Raw genomic sequence first — 18,424 nt, 5'->3', positions numbered from 1 at the left:
TAGGTTTCGCGCGCTTCTCCTGCGCTGCTGCCAACGCCGCTCTCGGCGGTCCTCGTGGCAATGGCGGCGCCTCGCGGGTTTCTGCGCGTCTCTCTCCCTCTCCTCGATGCTGCTCGGCCCCTGAACACCGGCTGCGCCCTGTGCGCTCTGCCCTCTCTCTCTCTCTCCCGTCGACGCTGCTCGGCCCTTTGCTGTGCCGCTCGGTCGGGCTCTAGCCTGCCGCTGTCCGGGAAGGGTCTGCGCACTACCTGTTGCCAGCCCGTTTCGCTGGACCACCGCGACTGGAAAGCCAAGCCTGGCTCTCAACAGCCTCCCCTGCAATTCTCGAGTCTCTGCTGGATGACTGGGCGGTTGCCCGTGGTCGACGCCCGTGTCTCTGGCCTTGACCTCCAATCTACTGGTCTCCAGGAACGAATCCCTGGGAGGTGATGCAGAGTTGCAGGTAGGATCGAATTTGCCTCGTCGCCAATGTTGTGTCCGTCAGTAGTAAGATACAGACTGCAGGAGAACGGTACAACAGTTGTTTACTCAACGTGGCTCACTCTGGAACTGACTGTACAGATTACTACTCAGTGCTATATACAGGTGTGGTCACTGCCGGTACTACAGTATACATGAGCTGTAAAAAGTAAGAAGTCACACAACACCAGGTTATAGTCCAACAGCTTTATTTGAAATCACAAGCTTTCGGAGCGCTGCTCCTTCTTCAGGTGAAGTGGAGAAATGCATAAAGACACAGCTTATATAGTCAGAGAATCATGTCAGATGTTTACAGGTAACCTTTCCAACTGCCATTTATCACACCTCGGCAGAGAGATAATCACAGCAGTCAAAGGTGTGAATGGTGTCCAAACAGGTCAGTCAGGGAAACATTACATCAAAGAACAATGAGGTGGGGTCACAAGGGGTCAAATATTGCAGATGCTGGGGTCTGTATGAAAAACAAAAAAAGACAAAAAACATTTTTTTTGGCTGGAAATCACAGCAGGTCCGGCCGCATCTGTGAAGAGAGAACAAGCCAATGTCGACTCGAGTCTGGATGACCCTGCATCAGGTGGGGTTACATGTAGCGTGACATGAACCCAAGATCTCGGTTGAGACCGTCCTCATGGGTGCGGAACTTGGCTATCAGTTTCTGCTCGACGATTTTGCGTTGTCGTGTGTCTCGAAGGCCACCTTGAGGAATGCTTACCCGAAGATCGGAGGCTGAATGTCCTTGACTGCTGAAGTGTTCCCCGACTGGGAGGGAACACTCCTGCCTGGTGATTGTTGCACGGTGTCCGTTCATCCGTTGTCGCAGTGTCTGCATGGTCTCGCCGATGTACCATGCTCCGGGGCATCCTTTCCTGCAACGTATGAGGTAGACAACGTTGGCCGAGTCACATGAGTATGTACCATGTACCTGGTGGGTGGTGTCCTCATGTGTGATGATGGTATCTGTGTTGATGATTTGGCATGTCTTGCAGAGGTTGCTGTGGCAGGGTTGTGTGGTGTCGTGGTCGCTGTTCCCCTGAAAGCTGGGTAATTTGCTGCGAACGATGGTCTGTTTGAGGTTAGGCGGCTGTTTGAAAGCGAGTAGTGGAGGCGTGGGGATGGCCTTAGCGAGGTGTTCGTCGTCATCGATGACATGTTGAAGGCTGCGAAGAACATGGCGTAGTTTCTCCGCTCCGGGGAAGTACTGGACGACGAAGGGTACTCTGTTGGTTGTGTCCCGTGTTTGTCTTCTGAGGAGGTCTATGCGATTTTTCGCTGTGGCCCGTCGGAACTGTCGATTGACGAGTCGAGCGTCATATCCCGTTCTTACAAGGGCGTCTTTCAGTGTCTGTAGGTGTCCATCGCATTCCTCCTCGTCTGAGCAGATCCTGTGTATTCGCAGGGCTTGTCCATAGGGGATGGCTTCTTTAACGTGGTTAGGGTGGAAGCTGGAGAAGTGAAGCATCGTGAGGTTGTCCGTGGGCTTGCGGTAGAGTGAAGTGCTGAGGTGTCCGTCTTTGATGGAGATTCGTGTGTCCAGGAATGAGACTGATTCTGAGGAGTAGTCCATGGTGAGTTTGATGGTGGGATGGAACTTGTTGATGTTATCGTGTAGTCTTTTCAGTGATTCTTCACCGTGGGTCCATAGGAAGAAAATGTCGTCGATGTATCTGGTGTATAGCGTTGGTTGGAGATCCTGTGCAGCGAAGAAGTCTTGCTCGAACTTGTGCATGAAGATGTTTGTGTATTGGGGTGCGAATTTGGTCCCCATGGCTGTTCCGTGTGTTTGGGTAAAGAACTGGTTGTCGAAGGTGAAGACATTGTGGTCAAGGATGAAGCGGATGAGTTGTAGGATGGCGTCTGGAGATTGGCTGTTGTTGGTGTTGAGTAGTTCACTCAACACCACCAACAAAAGTAGTTCACCCCTTAAAGGTATATACATTACATTACTGTATTATTCAAGATCCTAAAAAGGCTCCAGACAAGGTAAATGTCAATATGTTTAGCAGTCACAGATTGCACAGGAGGGCAAAGCCTCAAATTTAGCAAGAGGGAGGGCGAGATGACATTTTAAAGGTAACTACTTTATGCAAAGGATGGTGAATGGATGGAGTGAATAGCCAAAAGAGGCAGTGGGGAATGACTGGATCACCAGATTCAAAGGAGCACAGTTCAGTGCCTGGATAGAGGGGAACGAGCGGTATCTTACGATATGCTATTTCCTAGATTCTGTGACTGGCGTGAAATCCTGCAATGGTCATTTCTATGTTCCTATGAAAAGAGGGCTCTTGGGGTTTTAGAGAATTGGGGGGGGGGGGGGTGCGGGGGATAGTCCGATGTGACTGCATTGGAGGGGAAGTGAAAGTGTCCCTCATTGCAACAAATGCAAATGTAACAATTCCATCCACTAACCTTATTTTAGTCCCTCTGCCATCTTGCTGTTCATCGGTCTGAGAAACTAATGCCGTATTTGAAGCAACCTGCAAATAAAAGACACCCTGTATCTTTTGTTCAGACACATCGCTGTAATGAACAAAATCATAGGGGTAAACATACTACCACTGAGCCACGACTGACACCATACAAGTACTGTACATGTACTGAGCTGGACTGGCTCCACACAGGTGATGCTGCCATGATGTTCCTTGGCCTGCTCCCACTCTTATAATGTTACATGACCTGGGTTGCTGCTGCATCTTACTTTCCAATCAAAATGGTTACAGCACAGATCCTTAGGTTGCACCATCCCAGCCACCATTTGCAACCCGCCTTCCGATTAAAATTCCAGCCATGATGGCAGCACTTAACGCACAGGTAGTGGCAGAAGTGTCTTAGCCACGCTCTCCTGCGCAGATTTACGTGGTTTCTGATCCAGGTGCTCTGCTTGTAGGTGTTAAGGTGGGAGATCAGATTGCTCTCCTAGGATCTGCTCTAAAACATAATGGCACCTTCAGACTCATCAGACCAGGGGAGGAGACAGGAAAGAGAACCAATAGCTTAGTGCACTACTGAATTCTACGGTTTGTACTATTCTGCCCTTCCCAAGCATTACGGGTGGCAGGAAGAAGCAGCTGGGTGGAGGAGGGGGAACATAAGGGGTAAGAAAATTGAAAGGAAGCATGAACGTTGGGTTTTTAAAAAAAAAGTTTACTGAAAAGAATGATCTAATAAGGCACACGGCATGAAACAAAACCGACACAAAAGAAGTCACTTAAGCATAGATTAAACTATCAATTTACCTGGTACAAATTGTATCTGGATTGAGTTATCTCTCCCTCTTTCACCAATGTCTCCACTTGAGTGTCCTCTTCAAAGTAACTTTCTTCACTCACAGGTGTTCTGTTTTGAGTCTTGAATCCTAAAATATATAAAATTATTACTTTCATTAAACATTGCTCATATTGCAACTTTAAGGAGCTATTTGGGCCAGGCACGATGGGCCGAATGGAATCCTTTTGTGCTGTAAGTTTCTGAGTGTGTTCCCAGGTCGAGTTGTAGTAAAATCTACCACAATATAAGATTATTAAATGACAATTCCTTCTCCACACACACATTTTGACCACGAACTGGAAACCTAAATTTGCACTCTTTCATCCAAGCATTCAACATCAGTTGTTTAAACAGTTCACATAGTTCTTAAACTGTAGAAGTAAATATGGAATAAATACAGAAAAAACTGGAAATACTCAGCAGGTCAGACAGCATCTCTGGAGAGAGAGAAGTTAATATGGAATAGTTACATAAACTTACCATCGTATTGCGGGCTGGTACAATTTAACAGCTTTCCAGAGGCATCACCCTTGGGCACGTACAGAAAGGCACTGTGAATAGAAACAGAACCCACAGGTTTTTAGAACATGTAACAGTTTATAAATATATTTATAGGTCTCCATTTTAAGATCAGTAAGAAAAGCATACACAATAGAGTGGCAGAGCGCTTTTTTTATTCACTAGCAAGACTGTCAGACCCTATTATAAATGAGATGATCACAGACATGAGAAGGCAACAATATATACCGTAGTTTCCTCATTCTGTACCCTCGGGCTACAGAAGCTTTTTTAATTCATCGCGTTTTCATTATTCCAGGGTCTCCACCACCTTGCAGAAAACTGCTACAAGAAGCCACCTTGCCAAGCAATGTAGTATCATCGTTGATTTCAAGATAGAACCGTTTCCATTTAAAATTTTTGAATCTGTAATCACTGGGGGTGGGTCCTGGAGTTTGGGATTACTTGGAGGGCAGCCGAAGGGGCTTGAGGGAACTGGGAGTGGGTGCTGGGCAGGAAGTCGGGCAGAACTGCTATCCCTCAGAGTCTAGAGTAATTATGTGTCAGCCAGCACACTCGCCCCTGAGTCAGAAGGTTGTAGGTTCAATCCCACTCCAGGGGACTTGAGCACATAAAGCTAGGCTGACACTCCAGTGCAGTGCTGAGGGAACGCTGCACTGTTGGAGGTGCCGTCTTTCGGGTGAGACATTAAACCGAGGCCCCGTCTGCTCCCTCAGGTGGATGTAAAAGATTCCATGGCACTATTTCGAAGAAAAGCAGGGGAGTTATCCCCAGTGTCCTGGAGCCAATATTTATCCCTCAATCAACATAACAAAAACAGATTATCTGGTCATTATCACATTGCTGTTTGTGGGATCTTCCTGTGTGCAAATTGGCTGCCGCGTTTCCTACAATACAACAGTGACTACACTTCAAAAGTACTTCACTGGCTGTAAAGCGCTTTGGGACGTCTAGTGGATGTGAAAGGTGCTATATAAATGCAAGTCTTTCTTTCTTAGGAGTTTGGCTGTATTGTGGGGGGTGGTCTAGCAGCCTTGAAGGGGGAAGAAAGGCCAGCAGAATGGGACCCAATATTTTCTTGGTCCTTTTTGAACCCCCCCCCACTCCTGTGTTCCCACGCTGGGTGGCCTGGTTCCTACTGGAAAAGATTAACCCTCTCACCCACCGCTTCGCAATTACAGTCAGACACCAGGCAGCCTGTTCCGAGCGGAGGAGATTAATTCTCACACCCAACTATACTCAGTTACTTGGCTTTCAGAGTGACTTGCAGAAGATCGTCCCCACCATACCCTGTTTAATATTAATACCAAAAGTTAAATGGCATTAAGTTGGATCTTGCTCTTTGAGGACAGGGTCCCTTTTTGGGCCTCTCGGCATCCCACCCACCACTTTGCCCATCATCAGTCCTCATGTTCCAGTCTTTAAGCACAAAGTGCATTAGTAGTGACTTTGTTGACATATATAGTCTTAATAAACATCAATTTCCACAAAGTACCTCCATAAACTCCCAAAAATTCACAGTTTGCAAAGCTTCCAAGTTATAAAAAAGGTTTATCCTTCTAAGCCACAAAAATGGTTTCCTGTCTTTCTCAGTGAAGAGTCGAATTGTATTTCTTTGTATTTTCAAGTGATTTGAACCTAGCTGAAAGATGAACTTGGAGCCAAAATGGAGCGAAAGGGGGTTTGGTGTGACTGATCTTGGATCGAAGTTTAAAGCACAGTAGGCCGCCATTTGGCCCATCATAGAAACATAGAAGATAGGAGCAGGAGTAGGCCATTCGGCCCCTCGAGCCTGCTCCACCATTCAATAAGATCATGGCTGATCATCCAAACTCAGTACCCTGTCCCTGCCTTCTCTCCATATCCCTTGATCCCTTTAGCCTTAAGAAATATATCCAACTCCTTCTTGAATATATTTAATGAATTGGCCTCTACTGCCTTCTGTGGTAGAGAATTCCACAGGTTCACCACTCTCTGGGTGAAGAAATTCCTCCTCATCTCTGTCCTAAATGGCTTACCCCTTATCCTTAGACTGTGACCCCTGGTTCTGGACTCCCCGACCATCGGGAACATCCTTCCAGCATCTAGTCTGTCTAGTCCTGTTAGAATTTTATAAGTTTCGATGAGATCCCCTCTCATTCTTCTAAACTCCAGCGAGTACAAGCCCAATCGACCCAATCTCTCCTCATACGTCATTCCTGCCATCCCAGGTATCAGCCTGGTGAATCTTCGCTGCACTCCTTCCATGGCAAGAACATCCTTCCTCAGATAAGGCGACCAAAACTGCGCACAATACCCAAGATGTGGTCTCACCAAGGCCCTGTACAACTGCAGCAAGACATCCTTGCTCCTGTAATCGAATCCTCTCGCTATGAAGGCCAACATACCATTTGCCTTCGTAACCGCCTGCTGCACCTGCATGCTTATTTTCAGCGACTGGTGCACAAGGACGCCCAGGTCTCGTTGCACTTCCCCTTCTCCCAATCTATTGCCATTCAGATCATATCTGTGCCAGCTCTTTGCGAGAACAATCCAAACCTAATCCCCCTGCTCTGCTTTCTCCTCGTAAGCTTGTAGCCTCCCTGGCTTTAAACATTTATTTATTCTTCCTTTAAAAGATGCGATGATCTCTGCCTCAAGTACTCCCTGTGGCAAAGTTTGTTATGTTCTAGCTATTCTCTGTATAAAGAATTATCTCCTAACTTAACAGTGACAACTTTTACGTGGTGACCCAGCCCATCACCATTGACACCCCATTTTTCATCCACAACATGCTTCATAATTCCAAATACCTCTCAAATTTCTTCTGCGCCTTTTCTGATCCAGAATCTCAAATGTCCCTTATAACTACAGTTCCATATTCCTGGTATCATCTAGTTGAATCTATGCTGTACACTCTCTGTGGCTTTAATATAATTTCTGGATAGGGGTCCAAAAAATGTAGTGTCAGTTGTGGCTCAGTGGGCAGCACTCTCTAGGTGGGAGGGGCTAGGAGTGAGCCAGGTGTGACTGGTTGCCTAATTGCAGCTGGGTGTTGGAGGAAGTTTTGTAAAAAGTTGGTGGAGGGTTTTGGGGTGTTGTTTTCAGGTTTTAGGGCCTTTTTGGCCCACAAAAAACAGCCAGATGGCTGCTGAGGGGTCTGGAGTGCCGGGCCCCTCAGAGGACAATATTCCCAAGAGGAATTTTATTACGGAAGAAACGGTGGTGGGAAGGGGAAAAAAAAGGCCCAAAGATTTGGGCCGGGACCTCAGGAGGTTTGGTAAAGAAAATACGGTGGTGGTGCAATGTGAAGATAAGATGATTCGAGCCTGGGATATAATCCAGGCGGTTCATGAGGACTGTGGTGAGGGAAGCTGTTTTGCCTGCTGACCAAAACCAAATGTGGGATTTGAGGTGACGGTCAGTGGCCGTGAGGAGGTGGAAAAACTGCTGCTCAGTCTGAAAGTTGGGGAGAAATTTTTGGAGGTGACTCTGCTATATTCAGAGGAGGTGGTGGTTTCATTTTTGAACTTGCCTGTGTACATCGAGGACGAAGTGCTGAGCAAAAAGTTGGAGTCGTGGGACATTAAAATCTGTTCCGAAATAAAGAGGAGGTACTATCCGGGAACACGGGTAGCAGACGGAACCCGGTATGTAAAGGTGCAGTTCCCAGAGGGGGTGAGGTCTTTGCCTTACAGTATGAAGTTCGAGACACTGGAAGGAGTACAATACTTCGTGTGCTGCACGATAACCAAGTAAAGGTGTGTTACTATTGTCTGGGACATGACCATCTCGTGAGAAACTGTCCTGATTTGTATTGTTACAATTGCGGTGAGTCGGGACATATCGCGCAGAGCTGCAAGGCGGAGAGCTGTGGGGTGTGTCGTAAAGGCCCCGCCCGCTGTGAGTGTGTGGCAGAAGGGAGCGAAATGAGTGATGAGATGGGAGAAGGAGCAGGAGAGGAGTGTGGAACGGCCGGAGGTGCGGTGCAGTCGGAGGACACAGCCGGTAAAATGAAGGAAAAAGGAGCACAGGAAGAGGCAGAGGTTGGCGAAGCGGAGATCGAGATGGAGATGGCGGAAAACACAGCGAGTGCTATGGAGGGGAACAAAGACAGCGGCGGGCAGCAAGGGTCGAGTGCAGACTCGAGCCTTAGTGCAGTTCGGCTCCCCCTGGGGAGTCTGGTGTCTGGGGGAAGAGGAGGCCGGAGCGGGGTGTGTGGTGGAAGTGAGTGCTCCAGGGAAAGGCGGGGAGTCGGATATTTTGGTGAGCGGGAGGGGGCAGGGCGGGGAGAGGGTGCAAGAGGCAGGAGCCTTAAAGGGACAGCAGAATGGGATCGGCGAGATAGAGACATCAGAAGGGAACAATTTAGGTGCGCCATTGTCCCATGGAGTGAGGGAACAAGGTGCAAGGGTCAGAGGTAGAGACGTGGTCGAAGGGGGCGGCACAGTGGGAGAAACTGCGATAGCAGGAAGACTCTCTATGGGAGATGAAGTATCTGACGTGGAGCAGGATTATGTATATGACGGGGAGCAGGCACGAGGGGTTGCAGAAGAGCTTGAATGTGAGGAATTAGAGGGGGACAGAGACATGGAAGTCGGGGATGGGGTGGCATCATGTGGAAAGGGAAAGGTTAGTGAGGGGCAGGAGGAGGGAGAAAGGGCAGCTCCTGGGCCCAAAGTTAAGGCAAGAAAGAGGCTGAAACAGCAGGGAGGGGTCAAACAGGAGGGGAAAAAGAGCCGGAGGCTGCAGGAAAAAGCAACAGCTGGCCGAAAAGTTGAGAAGGAGCATGAGAGGAGGGAAGAGCCAGAGATTAAATGATGGGGAGATTATTGGGCATACTTCCCTTCTTTGGAGCCATGATTACATTGGTCTCGATCAATGTGAACGGACTGAGGGGTGAGAAGAAATTGCAGCAGTTGTTGCAGGGTTTTAAAGGCACGGACTTGTTGTGTCTGCAAGAAACTTTTTGGGATGAGGATATTCTAGAAAGAGTTCAGAAGGTTTGGAAGGGAGAGGTGTTTGCAAGTTGTGCAAACAATAACAGTAGAGGGGTGGCTGTTTTGGTGAGTCCGTCCATAGAAGAGAATGTTGCCTTCGTGGACAAGGACACTGAGGGGAGATTTTTACGGCTAAGGGTAAAATTGGAGGGATTTAATTGTGATCTTTTTAATATCTATGCACCGAACGACCATTGCAAGCGCCGCGAATTTTTTCGGGGGTTATTCACTGAAGTGGCAGAGGTGGAAAATCCTTGTATTGTGGGGGATTTTAATGTATTTTTATCTTGGATGGACATTTCAGCCCAGATGACCTTTAAAGAGGATAACTCCAGAGGGATGATTATAAAAATGATGGCAAATTTAAATTTGAGAGACTTATGGAGGGACCGGAACCCCATAAAAAGGGAGTTCTCCAGAGCAGGTTGGGTGGATGATGTTTTAAAACAGAGCCGAATAGATTTTGTGTTAATGCGGGAAGGGTTAAGTTCGGAGGTGATGGAGATTTATTATAAAAAAGTATTTTTTAGTGATCACTCGGCTTTGGTTCTTAGAATTAGGAACAGCAGAGTTAAGATCGGTTCAGGGGTGTGGATTTTAAACAATCAATACCTGAAGGAAAGTGCTTATAAAGAAGGGATTATAAATATAATAAAGAATGCTCAGAAGGAACTTTTGTTCCTGAAAGAAAGAAGAGTTTGGTGGGACAATTTCAAATATGAGGTCAAACTTTTTTCGGTACGTTATGGTAAAAAGAGGGCGGCAGCTAACCGGCATCGAGAAGAGAATATAAACAAAAGGTTTACAGATGTCTGTAAAGCAGTTGACGGAGGGGATAAGGGAGCTGAGACTAAGTTCCGGGTGCTAAAGGAAGAGTGGGAATTATTGCAAGCTGAAAAATGCAAGGGGGCCATTCTCCGTGCAAAGGCTAGAGATGCATTGGAGGGCGAAAGATGCACTAGATATTTTCTAGAGCAAGAGAAGCTGCGACAGAGGTTATCGTTAATTGAGGAGTTGAAGGTTGGGGAGAAGATCATTCATGAAAGTGAGGAGATTTTGGAGGCAGCTAGCAGCTTTTATCAAGAGCTATATACAAAAGAAGACATTTCCAATTTGGAGATGGAGAAGGTTACTGCTTTTATTGAAAAGGGTTTAAAGGAGGATGAGAGAAGCATGTGTGATAAAGAAGTAGGATTAGCGGAAATAAAAATAGCAATAAGTGGAATGAAGGGGGGGAAAAGCCCAGGGTCCGATGGACTAAGTGCAGAATTTTATAAGGAATTTTTCGAGATTTTAAGTCCATTGCTCTTAGAAGTTTTTAAGGAAATTAAAATTGAGGGAAGCCTGGCCCCATCTATGAGAGGTATCATAAGCTTAGCTTATAAAAATAAAGGGGATAGACGGAATCTGAAGAATTGGAGGCCCATCACACTATTAAATGTGGATTATAAGATCTTGGCGAGGGTTATGGCAAATCGTTTGAAGGAGGTGTTACCGGAGATAGTTTGGCCCTCTCAGTCCTATGGAGTCATAGGCCGGGACATCGCAGACTCTGTGGTCTCAATCCGAGATGCGATAGAACTCATGGAAGAGAGTGGGAGGGAGGCTTATGTATTAAAGATAGATCAAGAGAAAGCCTTTGATAGGGTCTCTCATGAGTTTTTATTGAAGGTTTTGGAAGCATTTGGTTTCAAGGAAAATTTCATTCAGTGGATAAGGATTTTTTATTCAAACATATTTAGCTGTGTTAAATGTAATGGTTTTTTATCTAAGTATTTTCCGATACAGAGATCAGTGAGACAGGGTTGTCCCCTGTCCCCACTGCTGTACACATTGGTAGCAGAACCATTAGGTTACATGATGCGAAAGAAACAAAGGTGTAGTTGGGATTGTGGTACCCAGTTCCGGGCTGGTGTCGGTGATACACCAATATGCACATGACACAACCTTAACATTGAGAAATGGGGTGTCAGTGAGGAAAGCTATGGATGTAGTGGAGGAATATTGTAGAGCTTCAGGTGCCAGAGTGAATTATAGTAAGTCCCAATGCCTGGTTGCAGGGAGGGGTAGAGGGGAATGGTTGGGGGAATGTCCCTTTAAGGTGGTGGAGGTTTTGGAAGTTCTGGGGGTGCATATGGGGTGCAAGAAAGACAGGGAAGAAGTGGATCGATTAAATTGGGAACCGAAGGTTATGAAAATTAAAAAGATTTTGGGAAGATGGGAAAGAAGGTGGTTGAAAGTGCAAGGAAGAGCGACAGTGGTGTCTGCTCTCCTGCTATCTAAGCTATGGTACTTATTGACGGTGGAGGATATTCCTGAGTGGGCAGAAAAGTCCATCCGAGAGGCTTGTGTGAGGTTTTTATGGGAAGGGAAACCAGCCTTGGTGGCTTACAATACCATCATTGGACGGAGAAATCAGGGAGGACTCAACTTCCCAGATATTGATTTGAAGAAAAAATCCTTTAGAATCAAATGGGTGAAGAGATTTCTTCAGAAGTCAAATTCAAGTTTTTGGAAGAGTTGTTTTGAGCATTTTTTAAAACAAAGTGGGATAGGAGGGCAGGGGATATTGTATATGGAATACAATAATATGTTTTTGAAATCGATTAAGCTTCTCCCTAGGTTTTATAAGGGGGTTGTAGAGACTTGGGCCCAATTTTTAAAGAGTGTGCAGTTTATGCCCAAGGGGGCTGAGGAATTTTTAGAACAGCCCTTATTTTTGAACAGGTGGGTCAACATCGAAGGAGAGGTTTTATTTAATCAAGCTTTTATAAAAGCTGGTATTATATCTGTGAAAGATGTATTATACGAGGTGATTCCAGGTTGGTTGCCGGAAGCGATAGTGAGGGACATGGTGTGGGAGGAGGATCAGGAGGTAGAAGGAAAAGCAATAGGAATCATGTATGAGAAGATTGTGAGGGCAATGCCACAGGATTGGATGGAAGAAATAAATGCGGAAATCTCCAAAGGAAGTAAAATGCGTCCTGTTTTTCCAAGCTTTGTACTGGAGAAAGGGGGAGAGTTAGTCCAATTTGACAACTGTAATACTCGAGATTTCTATGAGGTATTCAGAGAATGGAGATTCAAGACACCTGCTGGTCAGGAGTTTTGGCAGAGTATATACCCACAGCTGGACTTCAACAGGATTTGGAAGGGAGTGTGGGCGAATTTTAAATGCCCAGAATGGATTGAACTGGATTTCAAATTGGCTCATAACCGGATTTTTACCATGACGGTCTTGTGCAAGATTGGACGAGTGGAGGCGGCAACTTGCCCAATGTGTGGGACACAGGATGAGACTCTGTCCCATTTACTGGTGTTATGTCTGCAGTTAAATGACTTTAAGTACTATGTTCGACAGTTGTGTGAAGCTTTTTTGCTGGGTGGGGACCGAACAGCGAGAATAGGAATCCCGTGGGACTCAATTTTGAGATGGGGATTGCAGGAGAGTCTGCCAGAGTCTAGCGGAGCGGCAATTAATTTAATGTTCAGTTTGGCTAGATTCGTGATTGTGCAAAGAAGGAATGCTCTGTTTTTTAAGGGGAGGAGAATCAATCTAAAAGAGTATTTTAAATATAAGCTAAAAGACCATTATAAGGCTCTGTGGATGTTTTATTCAGAAAGGAATTTAAGGACAGTATTTTACAACCAATTTTTAAAGTACAATCGATTAATATATGTTACAGGTGACAAATTAAACTTCAGGTTTTGATGTTAAAATGTGGTGGCGGAATGGCTGTGCAGGGCGGTGGAATTGATTTGTATCATACAATGTAATGATCACGATGTTGTAAATGTTCTTAATGTTCAATAAAGTATAATTTAAATTTTTTTTTAAAAAGTTGGTACCACCCTTGCCTGAGTCAGAAGGTCGTGGGTTCAAGTCCCACTCCAGAGACATGAGCACAAAAAATAAATCTAGGCCGACACTCCAGTGCAGTGCTGAGGGAGTGCTGCACTGTCGGAGGTGCCGTCTTTCAGAGGAGACGTTAAACCAAGGTCCCGTCTGCTCTCTCAGGTGGATGTAAAAGATCCCATGGCATTATTTCGAAGAAGAACAGGGGAGTTATCCCCGGTGTCCTGGAGCCAATATTTATCCCTCAACCAACATAACAAAAACAGATAATCACATTGCTGTTTGTGGGAGCTTGCTGTGTGCAAATTGGCTGCCACGTTTCCTACATTACAACAGTGACTACACTTCAAAAGTATTTAATTGGCTGTAAAGCGCTTTGGGACGTCCAGTGGGCGTGAAAGGCGCTACATAAATGCAAGTCTTTCTTTCTTTCTCTGTGACTTTAATATAATTTCAGTATAGGAGTCCCAAAAATGTACAGTGTAGTTTAACCACTACTTGATGCAAAGTTATCATAATTGCTTTATTCTTGTATAAAACAACCCTATATATAAAACCAAAAGTGCTCCTGGCCATTCTACAGTTTTATCAACTTCCATTCGCACTTTCAAGGAATTATGTATTTGCACCCCTCGGTCTTGTTCCTCCACACTCTTAAGCATCTTTCTATCGATGTTATATCCCATTCCTTGTTATTTCCTCCGAAAACAGACCCAGCACTGACTTCTGGGGTAAATCACTTCCAACCCTTCCCTAATTTGCACAATGCCAATTAACCCTAATTATTTAATTCCTGTCCATCAACGAGCTTTCTATCCATTGTGCTACATTTTCACTTATACCACACATGTGAATTTGTTCCAACAAATCTCGGAGTATAGAAATGGAAAACGATCAACTAATAGAAACCCAATAATTTAAATTCATCGCGCTGCTAGATGTAAATCACTTGGGGGGGGGGGGGGGAAACAACTTAAATACTTACTGCCGTTATCCCTTCTCGATAAACAATCTTGGAATGCTTACAGGAGTGATCAGCATCGCTGAACCCAAGCAAATATCTAAAGCAGACCCAAAATTTAACAGCTTCAGTCCATCCAGCCACAACATTTATCAAAAGACATGAACAGTTGAAAAAAAAAGAGATTTTTTTAAAAATAGTAAGTCAGGGGTTTCTAACCTTTTTCAGCCAGGAGCAGGGAGGGAGGAGTGGATATATGTATCACAACCAGAACCAGTTGGGTTTTTACGGCAATCCAACAACTTTTATGGTCATTTTTCCCAATGCCAGCCCACAAATTACCAGATGTATCAAATTCAATTTCACAACTTGCCATGGTGGGGATTAAATTTACAATCTTTATTACTCCAGTACCTTAACCACAAAACTACTGCACTCGTTTTGTCACACTACTGAACTGCAATTCTCAGAATGGGTACATCACTCAGCTAGACAACTCCCAGGATGCAGCTTATGATGCTACTTCCTCAGTCTAATAAGGGAGTAAGGACCGTGGGACGTGCACAGGTACAGCAGCACAGTGGTTATGGCACTGGCATTAGCAGCCCAGTGGTCGTGAGTTCAAGTCCCACCATGTCAAACTGAATTGAATAAAATCGAGTCCACACCAGAAAACTAGGACTGTGAAAGGCAGCCATGAAAAACCAAATGGTTCACAAATCTCCTTTAGAAAAGGGAGCCTGCCGTCCTTTCCTGTGTGACTAGCTCATTACATAGTTGACTCTTTTGCCCGCTGAACGTGCCTTCGTTGTACAAACAATTGCCTGTTCAAGAATAAGGCTCATCCACCAGCTTCTAGCAAAGAGATCCTGCTAGCACTTTATAAATCACTTGGTTAGGCCTCAAGCTGGAGTCTTGTGGACAATTCTGGGCACCACACTTCAGGAAAGATGTAAAGGCCTTAGAAAGGGTACAGAGGAGGTTTACCCAGGATGAGGGACTTCAGCAGTGAGGAGAGGTTGGAAAAGTTAGGGCTGTTCTCCTTGGAACAGAGACGGTGAAGAGGTGACCTGATAGAGGTTTTCAACATGCTGAGAGGAGTACATAGAGGAAAAACTATTCCCTTTGGCAAGGGGGTCAATAACCAGGGGTCATAGATTTAAAATCATTGACAAAAAATCGAGAGGAAGATCATTTTCACTCCGAATCTGGAACGTTTTACCTGAAAAAGTGGTGGAAGCTGATGCCATCAATAATTTTAAAAGGGAGTTGGACGGGTACTTGAGGAGGAGGAACTCACAGGGTTACGGACAAAGAGCGGGGGGGTGGGACTAAGCACGACGGCTCTTTGAAAGGGCCAACACAGGCACGACGGGCCATATGGCTGTAAGCTTCTATGATTCTTTAAGCAACTAGGATAGGCAATAAAATGTGCCAGCCAGCCACATCTTGAGAACATAAAAGTTGTGGCTTACTCTTACCAATGGGCAATCTTGCTGTCGAAGAAAAAACGTGTGACACATTCTGATTTTTCTGATCCAAAACCATGTTGTCCCAGCTTACTAAATGACCGTGCTGAGCTCTGCTGCCCTGGCTCCCTCACAGTGCACCTTCCCCTGGCTCAGAATGACACCATGTTTCAACATCGCGGCTGCAATCCAGATTCGAGACCGCTCATTCAGAAATGTCACTGGAAGTCAGCTAACATTTTGTGTGTAATAGGAACAGGAGAAGGCCATTCAGCCCCTTCCGCCATTCCATTAGATCAGGGCTAATCTGTACTTCAACTTCATTTACCTGCCGTTGATCCATATCCCTTAATACCCTGAAATTAACTCATTTAATGCATCCTGCAATGTACACTAAGAGTAATTTCACCCCTGATCAGTGTATAAATAAGGTGAAAATTGGTTACTAACTTAATAGAAATGTGACTGGATGACTTGTTACTGCAACTGAATTCATTTTTTCCAACTCTTTCCCTTCCTGTAATGCAATGATTTAAAAAAAAAGATTTGCATAGCTTTAGCAATAACGACTTGGACATATTCTGCAAACTCTGTTCTTCTCGCACTTAAAGTACAGCTTTATCAAATAAACCAATTAAAAGTGAATGGAAACCGCACACACACCTGGAGGCCCTTTTATTTGCATTCTTCTGCCGATTGCTGTCCAGTTCACTTTCAAGGTCACCGTCTGCAGATTTTAATTCCGCTTTCCTACAACTAGCTTCTTGCAGAGCCACCAATTGCCCAGCAGTCTGCACCACCTCATCGGTATTACTGGGGCTGCCAAATAGCTCAGGGTCATCTTGAATCACATCGAGCACAAGGGCATCTTCTTCGTAGGCCCTTATGACGTCGGGCACCCCCTGTACAGTCCATTTCTTTTCAGAGCTCCTGTCCAGTATTTCACTGACTTCACAGTCTGCAGCTGTTTGTGTTGCAATAAAAGGCTCCTTTGGAGATGGAAGCACTCGCTGGTTTTCTAATAAAGGGGTATTTTCAGCATTTCTCTTCCACAGAGAATCCAATGGTTTTTCAAGGTTGCAATTACCATCTGGCCACAGGGACGCAAATAATGAATCACAGTTGACTTCCACTATCTTTGATTGATTCTCTGTACTGTTTTCTAAACCTAATAAAGGGTAACCCTCAACAAATCCCTCACTCCCAGTCTGTTCACTAGGTTCAAGACGGCACTGTCCATCCAATCGATCACATCTCAACTCTAAAGATTCATTCTGGTGAACGGGGATCACCGCTGGCTGCGTATCATTCAGTTCCTTTGCGCACCTTTTCCTTGGAGTAAAGTTATCCTGAACTGTCTTGTGTCCTTGGCAGTCTACGGCTGCTTTTCCTTCTATATCATTGCACAAAGAAACCTGGGATGCTGGTAGTTTTGTTGACATTAGGCTTTCAGTGCAATGAGCAGCTGAACGTAGAAAATTCATTTCACTTTTCCTGATTGGACATTTTTTTCCTTCACCACAGACACCATTTGCCATTTTGGAGCTATTTAGCACATTGATTGGTGGGGACGTTTTAACATTATCATATGCATCTTTTAACTGTCTACCATATTCTACTACAACATTGGGGTACTTAGAGAAGTGTATTGATGGCTGTACTTTAGCTACCTTGTCACTTGCTAATGATGCACAACTGCAATTATTTTCCAATAGTGATTTGTTTCTCAGATTATCTTTGTTAACTGCCTTTAATTCAGGCACTGCCATGGACAACATGTCCAATAGATAAACAATACTCTCAACGGATTCCAAATTTCCTTGCTTGCCAGCAAAATTGCTGACCGCTTTGTGGAGTAAGCCTTGACGAGGCAATGTTCCTGATTTTGGCTCGAGCACTGGTGTGTCACTGCGCAGTTCACCTGCTTTTTGTCTGTAATGCCATTCTGAACCAAACCAAAACTTTGGGCGCAGTTTTGTTCGCATGAATGGCCGAGCTCGAGCACAAGTATCCAGAGTGACTGGTGTCGTTCTTGCACAACCAACTTGTGCAACAGAAGCCTCGGTGTGCACACGCTCGCTTGCCTTTCTGCTGCAGCTTTCAGAAAGTCCTTCCGCCTCATCGGGTCCAATGACACCAACAGGCTTAAAGCCAGCAGTTAGTTCTCGTGCTCCAACGTCAGGCAATGCTGTTATTTCCACTTCTAAACAGTCTCCTGGTACATCTGTAGAATCCACTTTGCTCCAAGCTGTGGTATCTTGGCACTTACGCTGCCAAACCAAACCTCTGGGATGGCAGGATAATTCTAAAGGTCCTGGTTTAAGTCCTATTTCAGAACAAGCTTCAGGAACATTAGATGCTCGAGTCTTTTCAACATCAACAGATACATTACAAGTCTCTAAATGCGCTTTATCAAGAGCTTTAAGATGCTGTATCTGTTTCTGATTTACTCTGGACAGCTCTGATGGTCCCGCTTCCAGCAGTATTTTAGTCTTGTTCCCAGGTAATACACTTTCTGTTACAACTTCCATACCCGCTGATTTACTCTTGCTATGATTTCGCTTAACACATTTCGATAATTCTACTGAAGGATTTATCTTGCTACAGCCATTTCTCTTTAGGCTAACCTGAAGAGGTTCAATTGTTGCTATGAGCTCTGTGCTCCCCCAAGTGTTTTTAATCACTTTGGCCACTTCACAATCCTTGCAGCCGTGGTCCTTTTTCCGTTTTCTCGCTTGGCACCTCTTGATTTTGGGACCTTTTACTGACTTACTGCAGACGTCATTACACTGATCGAAAAGGTCACATACTGAAGACTGTGGGAGCCCTTTAAGCTCTTTGGGCATTATGTAGTCACACAGCTGCACAGGAACAGTCTTGCTTTCCTGAAAAATAC

General features: G+C 45.2%; 1 protein-coding gene across 2 annotated transcripts in view; it reads right to left on the bottom strand.

Annotated features, from left to right (window-relative positions):
- Positions 1–18,424, bottom strand: part of topaz1 (testis and ovary specific TOPAZ 1) — a 94,217-nt gene that overhangs the window by 62,460 nt on the left and 13,333 nt on the right. For both annotated transcript variants that reach the window (XM_085993707.1, XM_085993708.1), the window contains exons 3-6: positions 16,192–18,413; positions 4,225–4,295; positions 3,714–3,832; positions 2,887–2,954 (exon numbers count right to left, since the gene is read on the bottom strand). In XM_085993707.1, coding sequence (XP_085849833.1) covers positions 2,887–2,954; positions 3,714–3,832; positions 4,225–4,295; positions 16,192–18,413 — 2,480 coding nt within the window. The remainder of the gene's footprint in view (positions 1–2,886; positions 2,955–3,713; positions 3,833–4,224; positions 4,296–16,191; positions 18,414–18,424) is intronic.

Source organism: Somniosus microcephalus, chromosome 7 (genome assembly GCF_052327205.1).
Source record: "Somniosus microcephalus isolate GS21.2 chromosome 7, FLI_Smic_1.0, whole genome shotgun sequence".
Taxonomy (NCBI): Eukaryota; Metazoa; Chordata; class Chondrichthyes; order Squaliformes; family Somniosidae; genus Somniosus; species Somniosus microcephalus.
The sequence above is the reverse complement of the archived record's forward strand: the minus strand, read 5'-3'. Positions and strand labels throughout refer to the sequence as shown.